The sequence below is a fragment of the Notothenia coriiceps genome, unplaced genomic scaffold, assembly GCF_000735185.1.
Source record: "Notothenia coriiceps isolate Sejong01 unplaced genomic scaffold, NC01 NC01_scaffold00004103, whole genome shotgun sequence".
Taxonomy (NCBI): Eukaryota; Metazoa; Chordata; class Actinopteri; order Perciformes; family Nototheniidae; genus Notothenia; species Notothenia coriiceps.
This window is the reverse complement of record NW_011336804.1, coordinates 386,182-398,646: the sequence shown is the minus strand read 5'-3', so window position 1 is coordinate 398,646 and position 12,465 is coordinate 386,182. Positions and strand designations below refer to the sequence as shown.

Sequence of the window (12,465 nt, the reverse complement as noted above, 5' to 3'; positions counted from 1 at the left end):
GCCTGTAATTAATTAGATTAATTTTTTTAATCGCGTCCCGGCCCTAAAATTAATTAAATCACACACAACCAAAACAATAAATTAAATAGTCAGGCTGGAAAACAGAGCTCTCTCTCTCTCTCTCTCTCATATATATATATAATAAATAAATAAATATGAGCACACATAATCTCACAAGCAAAAAAAACCTACTTAAAACAACAATCAAGTGTACAGTCCACTGTCAAAGACCCAGATGCCTCAACAGGCCATATCCAAATCTGTTTTTCTAAGTTTTCGAGCAAGGAACACCAACATGTTTGCATTGTCGGGCGGGGGCTCTCCATCTCCAGCTGCCGTGTTTGCTCCCAGCTGGGAAAACGGAATGGGGTGGTTGTGTTTTAGGTGGTTTAAAATGCGTGGTATTGCCTGCTTTTGTCGCTACCTGTTTAAAACCAATGCGACACACCGCACGGCTCATTCAAGTCCGTAGGTTCGCCTCGTTGATTTGGTTTGAATCCAAAATACTTCCACACCGGAGAATCGAGATGTGTAGTTAGGTTTTGTAACCAATTCCATTTCACTTTAAATTCCCCGCGAGTAAGTCACACGTTGTCTCCCGCTTGTCGCTATATTATTAATTTGGCTGCTACGCTGTTGCACGCGGAGTGTCCTGACCTGGCTGTGTGTCAGCCCCGCCCCTCACAGCGCGCCAGGCAGCCACAGCGCTCCAGGCTCAAATGCTGGTCACATCTTTATGTAAACGGCAATTTATCGAGCTCAGAAAAGTTATCGAGTCCATTTTTATTTATCGTACGATAAGTCAATTTATCGATTATCGCTGTGTGTGTGTGTGTGTGTGTGTGTGTGTGTGTGTGTGTGTGTGTGTGTGTGTGTGTGTGTGTGTGTGTGTGTGTGTGTGTGTGTGTGTGTGTGTGTGTGTGTGTGTGTGTGTGTGTGTGTGTGTGTGTGTGTGGTCGTGTTATTTGTGCAGGGTCAGCTCTATGCTCACCGGCAGGGAGTTTCTTGTTTTAATAGTGGCTGTCTTCCCTCTGTCCTTATGCCTGTGAACTGTAGGTAAGCCCTTACCCTACATGCCTTATGAAATGAAGCTGGCTCTGGAACAGGAGATGCACTCTGGTCGGCCAGGCTCTCCCTACAGACTCTCCCCCAGGGAGATGAGCAGAGCCTCACCCCAGCCTGACCCCAACGCCCCCAATGCCTCCCGCTACAGTGTGCCACCAGGTAAAAAGCACACCTCCTTCCCTGCCTTCTTGCCCTCTCCCTTCCCTTGTTGATACCAACTAGCCTTGGAGGCACATACTTGACTACAATTTTATATTTTAATTTGCGATGTATTGACATCCATAGTTTAGATCAGGGGTCGGCAACCCTAGGCACGCGTGCCACCATTGGCACGCGGGACCATAACCAGTGGCACACTAGGAATAAGTGTGCACAAATATTTAAATTGTATTTACGGATCCTGAACGAGACCGCAGGCAGAGCGCGTCTCCCCCTGCAGAAAGAAGCCATGCACGCAACGCAGCACAGAAGGATAACTTATAGGCCCCGCTCTCTTTAACTCCAGTCGACTTTCTGCTGCTTTCCTTCATGGTGAAACTACCAGGGGTGTAGCGCACTTCACACATTGCAGTACCCATAAGGGGCTGTTTTGCGTGGCTGTTTCTCTAGTTGAAAGCCCAGTGGCGATCTGCTCATCTGTCATCGAAAATAATATGCTACACAGGGGCAGACTGGCCAACTGTGTGTTCTGGAGAATCACAGTGCGTCCGGTCGTCAGTGAACCGAGCCGGTCGCCAGCGGGCCGTTGACGAAAGGGTTCGGTCTTTATCTATTTAAATGTGTTCAAACGGCATAATGTAAGTTGCACTGACAGGCGACAGAGGTCCACAGCTTCCCCGCAGCGAGGCTCCCCCACCCCCCCCGTTGACAGTTCATGAACGTCGGCACACTAATCAGATTTTTTTTTAAAATGGCATTTCATATCAAAAAGGTTGCCCACCCCTGGTTTAGATGAACATGCCTGTCATTATAATTTGTTGATTGTCGGCATTTGAAGTTGTGGCAGAGGAGGACTGTGATTTGAATCCCCTCATAAGTCGGGGTTTGTTGGGATTTTTGGTTTGTTGATGAATAATGCATTTTCTAGGTAGCATCATGGCTACATGCTTTTGAGGCCACGCATAGCCTGTTTCTCAGCACAACCTCTGAAGAATGCTTGTACACGTGTACCATACAGTAGCAATCCAACAAGCATGAGCCAGCTCTTTCTGGTATAATCACAGGCCAGACAGAAGTTTGGGGATTTTATAACTGCAGCGAAAACGTCAGTGCATGAGTCAGATATTTTTGGTCTGTCCACCAGTGGAGAGGAAACACAAGCACACTTCTTTCCCCCCTAATCTTGGCCTCTGTCCTACATTCTTGTCGCAAAAAGAGGCCAAGATGGTGGGTGAATCACTGCCAGTCAAAAGTTGCCATCATCATCAGTTTTCTTTCTTTCTTCTTTTGTGCAGTTTAACATCTCGTTACCTTATCTGTCTGGAAACATTCATTAACTTTTAAACCCTGGTGTCATTCACATTTCCAACACTAATAAGACCAGAGGAAGTACCATTTTGGCTAGCATTGGTTAAATCCATAACTTATGTATTCCCACAACCTCTGTCATGAACCCAATGTGTTTTCATTCGTACATTCACATGTGACTGCTACAAATTAAAAGTACCACCATGTGTTTACTAGAGTTTTGTAAATCAATCCTCATTGGAATATGTTTTTTTCTCCTTTTAAAGCAAGAACTAGCATGTGCTCTACATATTCCGGTTGCCCTGACAACTTTGGTGAATGGTAAATTGAAGCATGAATGTTAATGTTAGACACAAAGTCTCCCTGCGAAAAGGATTTATAAATTTGTTTTCTCGTATGTCCCTGCATGAGTCAGCAGGAAGATGACGTCCATGCTCTGTTGGAGATGCTTTCACACAGCCATTTCTTATTTTTTAAAGTGCAGAGCATGAGGCGCGCTCCCTGCATCGAGGTTACTCTCGGTCTTGTGTTTGTTTGTTTTTATGCTTCGAACCATTTTGTCTCCTCGGCTTTCCCAGGAGACGGTACAGCAGCCATGGGCCAAGGTTACATCAAGTTGAGGATAGTCTATTAACTGGGGTGTTCAATGCTTACGTCAACACTCACTGGAGACTGTCAGAATTAAGCTGAATATTTCATCAGGCACTCTTTGAAAGGGAGATGGTGCTTAATGGAACCCTGATGTTGGGTGTGTTGATGTTGTGGTGTTTGGCAGACAGGAACATTTAGAGGACCAATCTAGGTTGCAGTTGTTTTTGTGATTCATTTTGTATGTAAGACGTTTTTTATACTGCTTATTCTAATGCTCAGATGTTGACCAGTCGTCTCTGATTACTTTTGTCCCCTCAGTCCTCCACCCGGCCCCCAACCAGCTGGTCCAGAGCATAGCAGACGGAGTCCGCGTGACGTTCAGCAGACCCAGTCGACCTCCGAATATTCCCTCTCCTCCTCCACTCATTCCAACCACCAAGCCCACCGACAAGCCCTCCTTCATCCAAGGAGGCTCCATATCCCAGGTAAGACATTAAAGAGGATTGATTGCCTGTTGGAGCAAGTGGAGTAACCCTACTCTTAGTATTCCACACCACTGACATTCACATCACACTGAGGGCCAACTGCGAAAGGTTCCTTGGTGAGTTTTTAACTTTCGCTGAGCGGGTGACGCACATGTGTATCGGAGGGATGCAGTACACATTCCAGCCAACGGTTTTACACTATTCCCATGTTCTACAGGTGGCTGTAACACGATAAGATATGTTGTAATACGCAAGTAGAGATAAGGAAGAAGGACATAGCCAGCATGTTATGATGAATATAAACAATGCTAAAAATACTTCTTTTTATTTTCGGTTTTGCAAAGGTTTTATGAAATTAAACCCATTTATTAGAACTCCACAATGCACCTTTTATTCAGCAACATCATGTGAGCTGTCTCTTAGAATTAAGACATATGGGTTGGACACCTGACTTGTCTTTAAAATGTGTTCTCTGTTCCTGCTTTTCCAGGGAACTCCCGGCACATACCTGCCGTCCCATGCTGTCTACGGTCCGGAGGGGACTAAGAGCGCAGTGGGCTCCATCTCTTTAGGTCTGCCTCGGCAGCAGGATCCTAACAAACCTGGTAGGACTACACAAACTGCACATTACTAAGAGTATGCTCATATGCAGCTTTAGACATTAACGGCCCGTCCACACAGCGGCGTGCGTTGAAGCTTCAACGCTTCTGCCCATTCACCGAACTGCATTGTGGGAGCGAAGCGTAGCTTCAAAAGCGTTGCTCGCTGCAAAAGTTGAGCAATGTTCAACTTTTGAAGCTTCGGCGGAAGCGTCAGCCAATCGAATCATATGCCAGTACAAGCTCTAGCCAACAAACCGCGTGCTTGTGTGTCCGGGGCGGGAGATTCATGTGATTGGTTGTTGGTCGAGTTTCAGCCCCCCCCCCCTGCCGGCAAGCTTCAACGCACGCCGCTGTGTGGACGAGCCGTAATTCTCAACCTAACTTAGTTAAATAACACCTAAGAGACTAATATATGTTTATGGTCGTAACGTTTTTTTTTCTCCTCATCACAACATCTTGGTAAAGCAAGCATTTTTGTATGATAACTGTATTGATTTCAGTACTTTTTTTTATAAGTAATGTTTTTTAATTCAAATCTTGAAACAATTATTCCTATGATATTCACTAACCATTAATGACTTAATTCTCTTTTTTCTTCTGCTTTGTAATCCTCCAGGAGCTGCAGTTCCATCCATGCAGGACGGAAGGGGCAACCCAGCAAAGATGGGCGAGGGTCTGGCTAAGAGAGGGTCCATAACTCAGGTAATAAATGGTTGAAGTGGTCAGATAATTGTTAGATTTTCCCATATATTTGATGTGTGTTTGCTTTTTATTTTTCATAACAATTTCCCTCTTTTCTACACAATAGGGCACGCCAGCCCTTTCCCAGCCCATCATGGCTGCTGACCTCCTGAAGGGCACCATCACAAAGTTGGCCACAGAGGACATGAGCAACCCAGACAAGGCCAGGGGAGACCAGCTGTCTAAAGGTCATGTCATCTATGAAGGGAAGAGTGGTCACATCCTCTCCTATGATGGTAATTGCTTAGTATGGAAGCCTTGAGAGTTCCAGTGAGAAAGAATATGTGGTGGTGATGTATTTACCATCTCTGGTCCAAATAGTCTTTTCTCCTGTGTTTATGATTTCAGCACAGATTTATTTTTGTAAAATATTTTCATTTCTTTCTGTTTAGAGTAGAGAATGATAAAAAGCAACTTGACAACAACCAACACTTCACCTACCAATGGATCACCAGAATCTGTTTTTCTCACTTGCCTTTCAATGCTTTCCTATCTTTTATTATTGATACATCAAATAATTGTTGAGTATTCCTTTACTTTGCACATAAACTACAACATGTATTTTTGTGCCCAAAAGCTATCAAGAACCCAAGGGAAAACACCCGCAGTCCCAGGACAGCCCTTGAGCTGAAACGCACTTACGACATGATGGAGGGACCCTTGGGCAGGGGACACCCTTGCAGGGAAGGAGCTCCATTCGAGGGTACATTTTGAGTGTTAATGAGTAAAACCTTTTTTACTGTTTTTCTTGTCTTGTATTGGGATACTGACTTTGCTCGTTTGTTTCAGGGTTGATTAGCAGAGCCTTGCCAAGAGAAGGTCAACATGGAGATTCTAAGGAAAGACCAATGATGACTGGATCCATCATGCAAGGTAAGCTAATTGTAAAGCATTCAACATTCATATAATGTTTTATTCAGTAGCATCGTAAATTAGGATAAGGCTAAAATACTTCTCAAATCTTTCCAGGAACACCTAGAACGGCTGCAGAGACTTATGAAGATGCCATGAAATATGGAAAGCAGATAAAGCGTGAGAGCCCTCCCATCCGCTCCTTCGAAGGGGGAATTGGCAAGGGCAAGCCCTATGAGGGAGTCAACACCATCAAAGAGTTGGGACGCTCCATTCACGAAATCCCCAGACAAGAGCAGTCCGGCCAGGATGTCTGCAAGACCCCCGAAATGTCAGACAGGAGGGGTATGGAGGGCTCCATGTCCCAGGTAAGACCATTTTCTTTGTGGACAACATTTATTCTTGCTATTCTTTCAGGGCTGCACAATAATCATAATTATTTCGATTCCCTCAATAACTTTATCGGGTTCCATAAAAAACATGGGGTTTAAATATGAAATACTTCTGGAAATAAACCCTATGACAAAGTCCTCTCGGTAAACTCTCGTTCCATGATAATACGATAGAGACTTACTCTTGTTTTGTTTTCAGTGTTCGTGTAGCATTAATAACACACTTTAAAAATCTGTTTTTTTTAATTAATTCATGGGCACTGATAGCCTACGTGACAGCGTACTTAATAAAAGCATTCAGGCATATGCCAGAACACCGCTAGAAAGCCTAGCACAGAATAGCTGCTCCCTAGAAATGTAAGACAAAGCATCTCTATCGCCCCCTGGTGGCTGGCTTTTTAGTTTAGGAAGCACTTAAATAGATTTTCAGCTGCGTTTTCTATGAATGAAGCACACATTTAAAAGTCAGGAATTTGATCATGTTTATTTCAATATTAGAAACCAAAATTGGGATTGAGATAAATATTTTATTAATTGTGCAGCCCTACATTCTTTAGATCTGTTCAGTGAACATTAGGCTTTTTTTATTGGGCTTTATTTTACCTTTATGATTTTGAATATGCTTATTCGACAAACATACAAAGTCCTATTAGTTATAAATTAATGACTAACTTGTTGTTGTTGTCATTTACCAGATTCACCCTCACAACCAGTCGACCATCAAGCACAACGTCAAGTCCCTGATCACCAGTCCCAATAAGCTTCCCCACAACATGCCCCAGCTCGATGCCATGGAAAGAGCCAAATACGAGGAGGGCAAGGTGGTCCGCCAATCTGTGCTCAACTCCACCTCTGTCCTGCGATCCACCCACCAGGAGGCTAACAAGTCTCAGCTCAGCCCAAGCATGTACGAGGACGCCAACGCTCGCAGGACCCCCGTCAACTACAGCACCAACCCTGGGTCCAGAGGATCACCCATGATGGGACGTACACCCGAGGGTAGGTTTCATAACTATTTTAATCACAAACTATTGAACTTCTGGTTCCCAGCCAATCATTACATGTCCAAAATTATATATTATGTAGTTGGATCAAGTTGAATTAGACATTTATCTTGCATAACTAGGTCATAATTTTTATAAAATAACAATATTAGGAGTACAAACTAATATGCACACAGTGCTGAGGGTATTGATATTAAAAGTATGCTTAAAAAATCCCAATTAATTTGAGAAGTTTATCCAACAAAATGTGTAAGAATACAAAATGTTTACTTTAAAACTAAATGTATTTTCCACAAAAATGTGTTATCCAATGGAAATGACCTTTTACGAGGGAACCAGAGCAATGCCAACTCCAAGGTTGGCCCTCTAAATGACCTCCCTATACTGTATTCACTAAGTTGTCGTGCAACCAATCTTTTACTTACGAGAAGAGCCGTGTGTGTTCCTCTCTTTCCCACAAAGGTGTTATGAGCTCTGCGAAATCTGCTGCACATGAAAGAAAGAATGCCATGACCCCGACACAGAGGGAAAATATCCCTTCCAAGTCTCCAGTGACGGGCGGTGACCCTGTGGGCTCTCACAGCCCCTTCGACCCCCAGCACCGACACATTGTTCCTGGAGAAATGTACCGAGCACACCTGCCTCCACACTTGGACCCCACCATGGCCTTCCACAGAGTGCTCGATCCTGGTACAGTATTTCAAAACCTTTTAAACAAAAATATAACAGTTTGGATTCTGGGTTGAACAACCCAGACTCTAATTCATAGGCACTACATGGTCAGGGTTTGTTTTCAGCTATTGGCATCAGCAGTCACGATCAGTATCTGTGAGGCCTTCTGTTCATATTTTTTTTTGTCTTTTTTTTTTTCATCGTCTGCTACAGCATTCATGTTCCCCAGGCAGCCGTCTCCAACCGGCTACCACAACACGTACCAGCTGTACACCATGGAGAACACACGGCAGACGATCCTCAATGATTATATCACTTCCCAGCAGATGCAAGTCATCCGACCTGACATGGCCCGAGGGTTGTCACCGCGGGAACAGCTCCCTTACGTAGCCGGACCCGGAGGTACGGACCTCCACCAGCTGACCCTCTCTTACCTGGGGGGTGTAGTATGCAGACTGTGTGCCTGTGAAGTAGTGGCTACCTTTTCCAGACGCCCAGAAGCAAATGACCTGGTCAAATTTAGCTGATTTTGCTCTTAATTTTGGGGCTGCAACTGATTCGGCTACTACTCAATTCATGATCGGGTACAGTCTAAATTTCCATTTGCTGAGTGGTTGCCTCTTACAAGTTCACCACTATTCCACTCCCCTTTGCAGCCCTTTTGCTTACTGATCAATCTGTATTTGTGAGCACTAACACATGATGGTGACGGGTTAAAGCTAAATGTATACGGTGTTCATACGTTCAAAAATTAATTAATCGGTTCTTGTTGTTCACCGTTGGCCCTTTGCTTCTGTCTGTAAAAGGGATAATTGATCTAGCCCAGATGCCTCCAACTATCCTGTTACCTCACCCTGGGGGAACAGGTAATCCCACTTTGGAACGCATCGCCTACCTCCCCGGAGCTCAGCCCCCTTTCCCTTCTAGAGCTTTCAACCCAACCTCCATATCGCCAGGTGAGGACCCCCCCCTTCCCCATCCCTACACGTGTTTCCTTATCCTTCCCCGCCACGACCTCCATGTTCCCTCACGCCTCTGCGAGTGTGAGTGCACTGAACAGAGTTGGCAAAGGTTTGTTCTGCCTATCCAGTGACAGATCAAGTCTTACTGCTATCTCACTGGGCGGGATTTCTCAAAAATCTGTTGGTCTGTTACACGGTGTGTTTTTCTTTTTAATCTTTAGAAATGATGCTCCTACATAGATCATTATTAAGGGCACACAAGCTATAGGTTCGAATAGATTTGCGATTGTATTGTACAGATTATTACAATGCCTTTAAACAGTTTTTAATTACAGTTCAGATGTTTGAAGTATATCATACATAGTAAATGCAACGAAAAGCTGTAATGAACCCTGGATGGTCTTTTGAACTCAAGGTTTTAACTAAAATGGTAAATATAAGAATATTCCTGAGATTGAATTTGACCAGGGTTTTGATTTGTTGGAACACCTTTGGTTCAGATATCTAAAGGAATCCTGGTCCATCCGGCTGAGACCTTGTGAGTAGTGTGTGTGGATAAATCCTGTGTGTTTGTTGTGTCTGTCTTTGTCCTCAGGCCACCAAGCCCACCTTGCTGCCGCGGTTGCTGCCAGTGCGGAGAGGGAGCGGGAGAGGGAGCGTGACCGGGAGCAGCAGGAGAAAGAGCGAGAGAAGGAAAGGGAGAGGGAGCAGCGGGAGAGGGAGAGGGACCGGGAAATACGGGAACGGGAAATACGGGAACGGGAGAGAACCAACGAATACATGCGCGGAGGTGAGCTTTTTAAAAGTTGGGAAAGCCTCAATTCAAGATCATCATCTTTATATCCCTTTATAATATAAAAAAAAGTTTTCATCCACTCTCTGGAGAAAAACTTTACCAATTTATAAAAATACTTCTATTATAAGTCATTAGTTAACCACTAACAAAAAAAAGTTCCTGATAAATGTCCTCTCTTTTGTCCACCCACACATTTTTCGAAGTCTCTTCTTTTATGTAGTAGGGTAGTTGGTTGTCTATATCAAAGTAGACAATATGAAAGAGGGTCAAACTAAAATTGGATAGAACAAAAATAGGAAAAAATTATATTTAAGACTTCATCTACAACTTTGGTTTGCACAGACAAAATAACCCTAATTAAAAGTGACATTCCCTGAACACTAAACATACTAGTTTATCTGATATACTTTGCTAAATGAAAAACTGTGTTGCATATAATAATTGTTAGACAGCGATTGCTTTTTGTCACTTTATATTGAAACCCACTTTTGCAATGTCCCATGTTTTTGTGTGTTTCAGGTGGAGCAGAGCAGCCCGGCCGGCCAGGGAGTCGAGGTTATCTGCACTCCCCCTCCCCCTCGCTCAGGACGCAGGAGGTGGTGGTTCAGCAGCGGCCCAGCATCTTCCAGGTCAAGAGTGTCATCACCGCTCTGATGTAAGTCTCTACCTTTTCCCCCTAGATCTAAGTTGGCTCACTTATACTTCTTCTCCTGTTTCCTCATGAAAACACATTGTGCATCCTTTTTAAAAGCATTTCTTATGTCGTTACGGGACAAACATGTCCTTTAAGACATTTGTTTATATCATATTCCAGTCATAACAAACGCATTTTCATTATTTTACAATATTAAAACTGTTACAAATGTTGTTTTGATAATGTAATAGTTTGTTAAATAAAAAAACAAACAAGTTATTATTTTCTGTATGTTTCACAATTCATTTAAATGCTTTTAAAACAAATTGTAGATTCCGATTTCATTAAAAACGTCCTCTTGTAGCCTTCTTTGGACAAAATGTCTACTTCTTAAACTGCTATAAAATACAATTTCAGTATAAGTTGTTATACAAAGGTAAAAACACAAAGATTTGAATATTTTCTGTATTTCAGGCTGTATACTAATACAATGAAATATAGTTGATGCCTTTATCTCTTTTTTCCTCTTCAGGCCTCAAACAGCAGCAGCAACAGCAGCATCACAGAGCAGCTCTCGCTACAGCACTGCAGCTGACGCTCTGGCTGCCCTGGTGGACGCTGCAGCCTCCGCCCCTCAGATGGACGTCGCCAAGGTGAAGGAGAACAAACAAGAACGGGAAGACGAAATGTCGAGGCGAGCAGCCAGCATGTCCGAACAGCAACAGCAACAGCAACAGCAACAGCAGCAGCAGCAGCAGCATCTGCAGCAGCAGCAACAGCAGCATCATCTGCAGCAGCAGCTTCAGCAGCAGCAGCAGCAGCATCAACAACAACAGCAGCATCAACAACAACAGCAGCATCAACAACAACAGCAGCAGCAGCAGCAGCAGCATCAACAGCATCAACAGCAGCAGCAGCAGCAGCATCAACAACAACAGCAGCAGCAGCAGCAGCAGCATCAACATCAACAACATCAGCAGCAGCAGCAGCAGCAGCAGCAGCACGAGGCAGAGAGGCGCTCCATGCAGTCACCATACGGTGCTATGTCTCTGCCAGGGGGTAAGCCTCATTCAGCTTACACTGAGGGGCCCGGAGCTAAGGATAAGGGCCCTCCAACGTCAAAGTCTCGCATCGAAGAGGAGCTTCGGACTCGTGGAAAGACGACTATCACAGCAGCTAACTTCATTGACGTCATCATCACGCGGCAGATAGCCTCGGACAAGGACTCAAGAGAGCGAGGCTCTCAGAGCTCGGACTCCTCCAGCAGCTGTGAGTGTTACACATGATGTTATTCAAACAGCTCATAGGTGCACTGCAACACAATCACATCATCAGTCAATCTTTAATGTAATCTTTTTCTTAGAGTAGAACATGATCAAACCTTCATATTGTGTCCTTGGCTTCACACAAGTAGTAACTCTTTGCCCATGCTTGTCTTGCAGTGTCATCTAATCGATACGACAACACCGCCGGAGGAACCATCGAGGTGATCAGTCCTGCTAGTTCCCCAGTCCAACCCCAACAGGAGAAACCAGAGGAAGTGCAACCACAGGCAGCAGGTGTGAACACACAAACTCCATTTGAGCATATCATATTTTGGAAGAAGAATTTTACTTTACAGAAGCCCTCAGAGGAATAAAGGGAAAATAGTTCAACCGTTTTCTCATATACAAAGTTTTGTCTCCTGTGATGTGACATAAGATCAGGTAATTTTTGCATTTCTAAATCATCTGGATGATTTTTTAGCATTACTCATTTAAGCCATAATAAATGAAAGTCAACAAGGTACATTATTGTGTGTTAGCCTCACACATCATGATGCACCCTGTGCCAGTGTATAGATGTTAAGTCTCTCCTGGAAGTAAACATTGGTGCATTTATTCTCACTTGGGGTAACATGGGCCGTATCTCATTTCTGAGATTCCCCTCCTCGACTCCTATCCTCGACTCCTATCCTCGTGTCTTAGTCCTGCCCACAGGAGAAGCGAGCGGAGGAGCCGAGGAGAGAGGAGGGGAAGCAGCAGGCGGTTAGAGAAATGAGAACTCCTCTCTGAGCGGTCATATTAAAGAGACACACACACACACACACACACACACACACACACACACACAGACACAGACACACACACACACACACACCCATATATACACATACACATACACATACACACACACACACACACACACACACACACCTATATA

The 12,465-nt window shown here is 44.1% G+C and overlaps 1 protein-coding gene across 1 annotated transcript in view; it reads left to right on the top strand.

Annotated features, from left to right (window-relative positions):
* Positions 1 to 1,056: 1,056 nt before the first annotated feature.
* The window catches only part of LOC104942053 (nuclear receptor corepressor 1-like), a gene marked incomplete at its 5' end in the record, with an annotated part of 17,238 nt that continues 5,829 nt past the window's right edge, over positions 1,057 to 12,465 (top strand). The window contains 18 exons of the mRNA XM_010767248.1: positions 1,057 to 1,224; positions 3,442 to 3,608; positions 4,099 to 4,213; positions 4,827 to 4,912; positions 5,019 to 5,187; positions 5,529 to 5,654; positions 5,741 to 5,824; positions 5,921 to 6,171; positions 6,891 to 7,194; positions 7,662 to 7,889; positions 8,085 to 8,273; positions 8,678 to 8,827; positions 9,429 to 9,623; positions 10,149 to 10,284; positions 10,796 to 10,964; positions 11,253 to 11,532; positions 11,706 to 11,847; positions 11,965 to 11,969. Of these exons, the coding sequence (XP_010765550.1) occupies positions 1,057 to 1,224; positions 3,442 to 3,608; positions 4,099 to 4,213; positions 4,827 to 4,912; positions 5,019 to 5,187; positions 5,529 to 5,654; positions 5,741 to 5,824; positions 5,921 to 6,171; positions 6,891 to 7,194; positions 7,662 to 7,889; positions 8,085 to 8,273; positions 8,678 to 8,827; positions 9,429 to 9,623; positions 10,149 to 10,284; positions 10,796 to 10,964; positions 11,253 to 11,532; positions 11,706 to 11,847; positions 11,965 to 11,969 (2,964 nt within the window). The remainder of the gene's footprint in view (positions 1,225 to 3,441; positions 3,609 to 4,098; positions 4,214 to 4,826; positions 4,913 to 5,018; positions 5,188 to 5,528; positions 5,655 to 5,740; positions 5,825 to 5,920; positions 6,172 to 6,890; positions 7,195 to 7,661; positions 7,890 to 8,084; positions 8,274 to 8,677; positions 8,828 to 9,428; positions 9,624 to 10,148; positions 10,285 to 10,795; positions 10,965 to 11,252; positions 11,533 to 11,705; positions 11,848 to 11,964; positions 11,970 to 12,465) is intronic.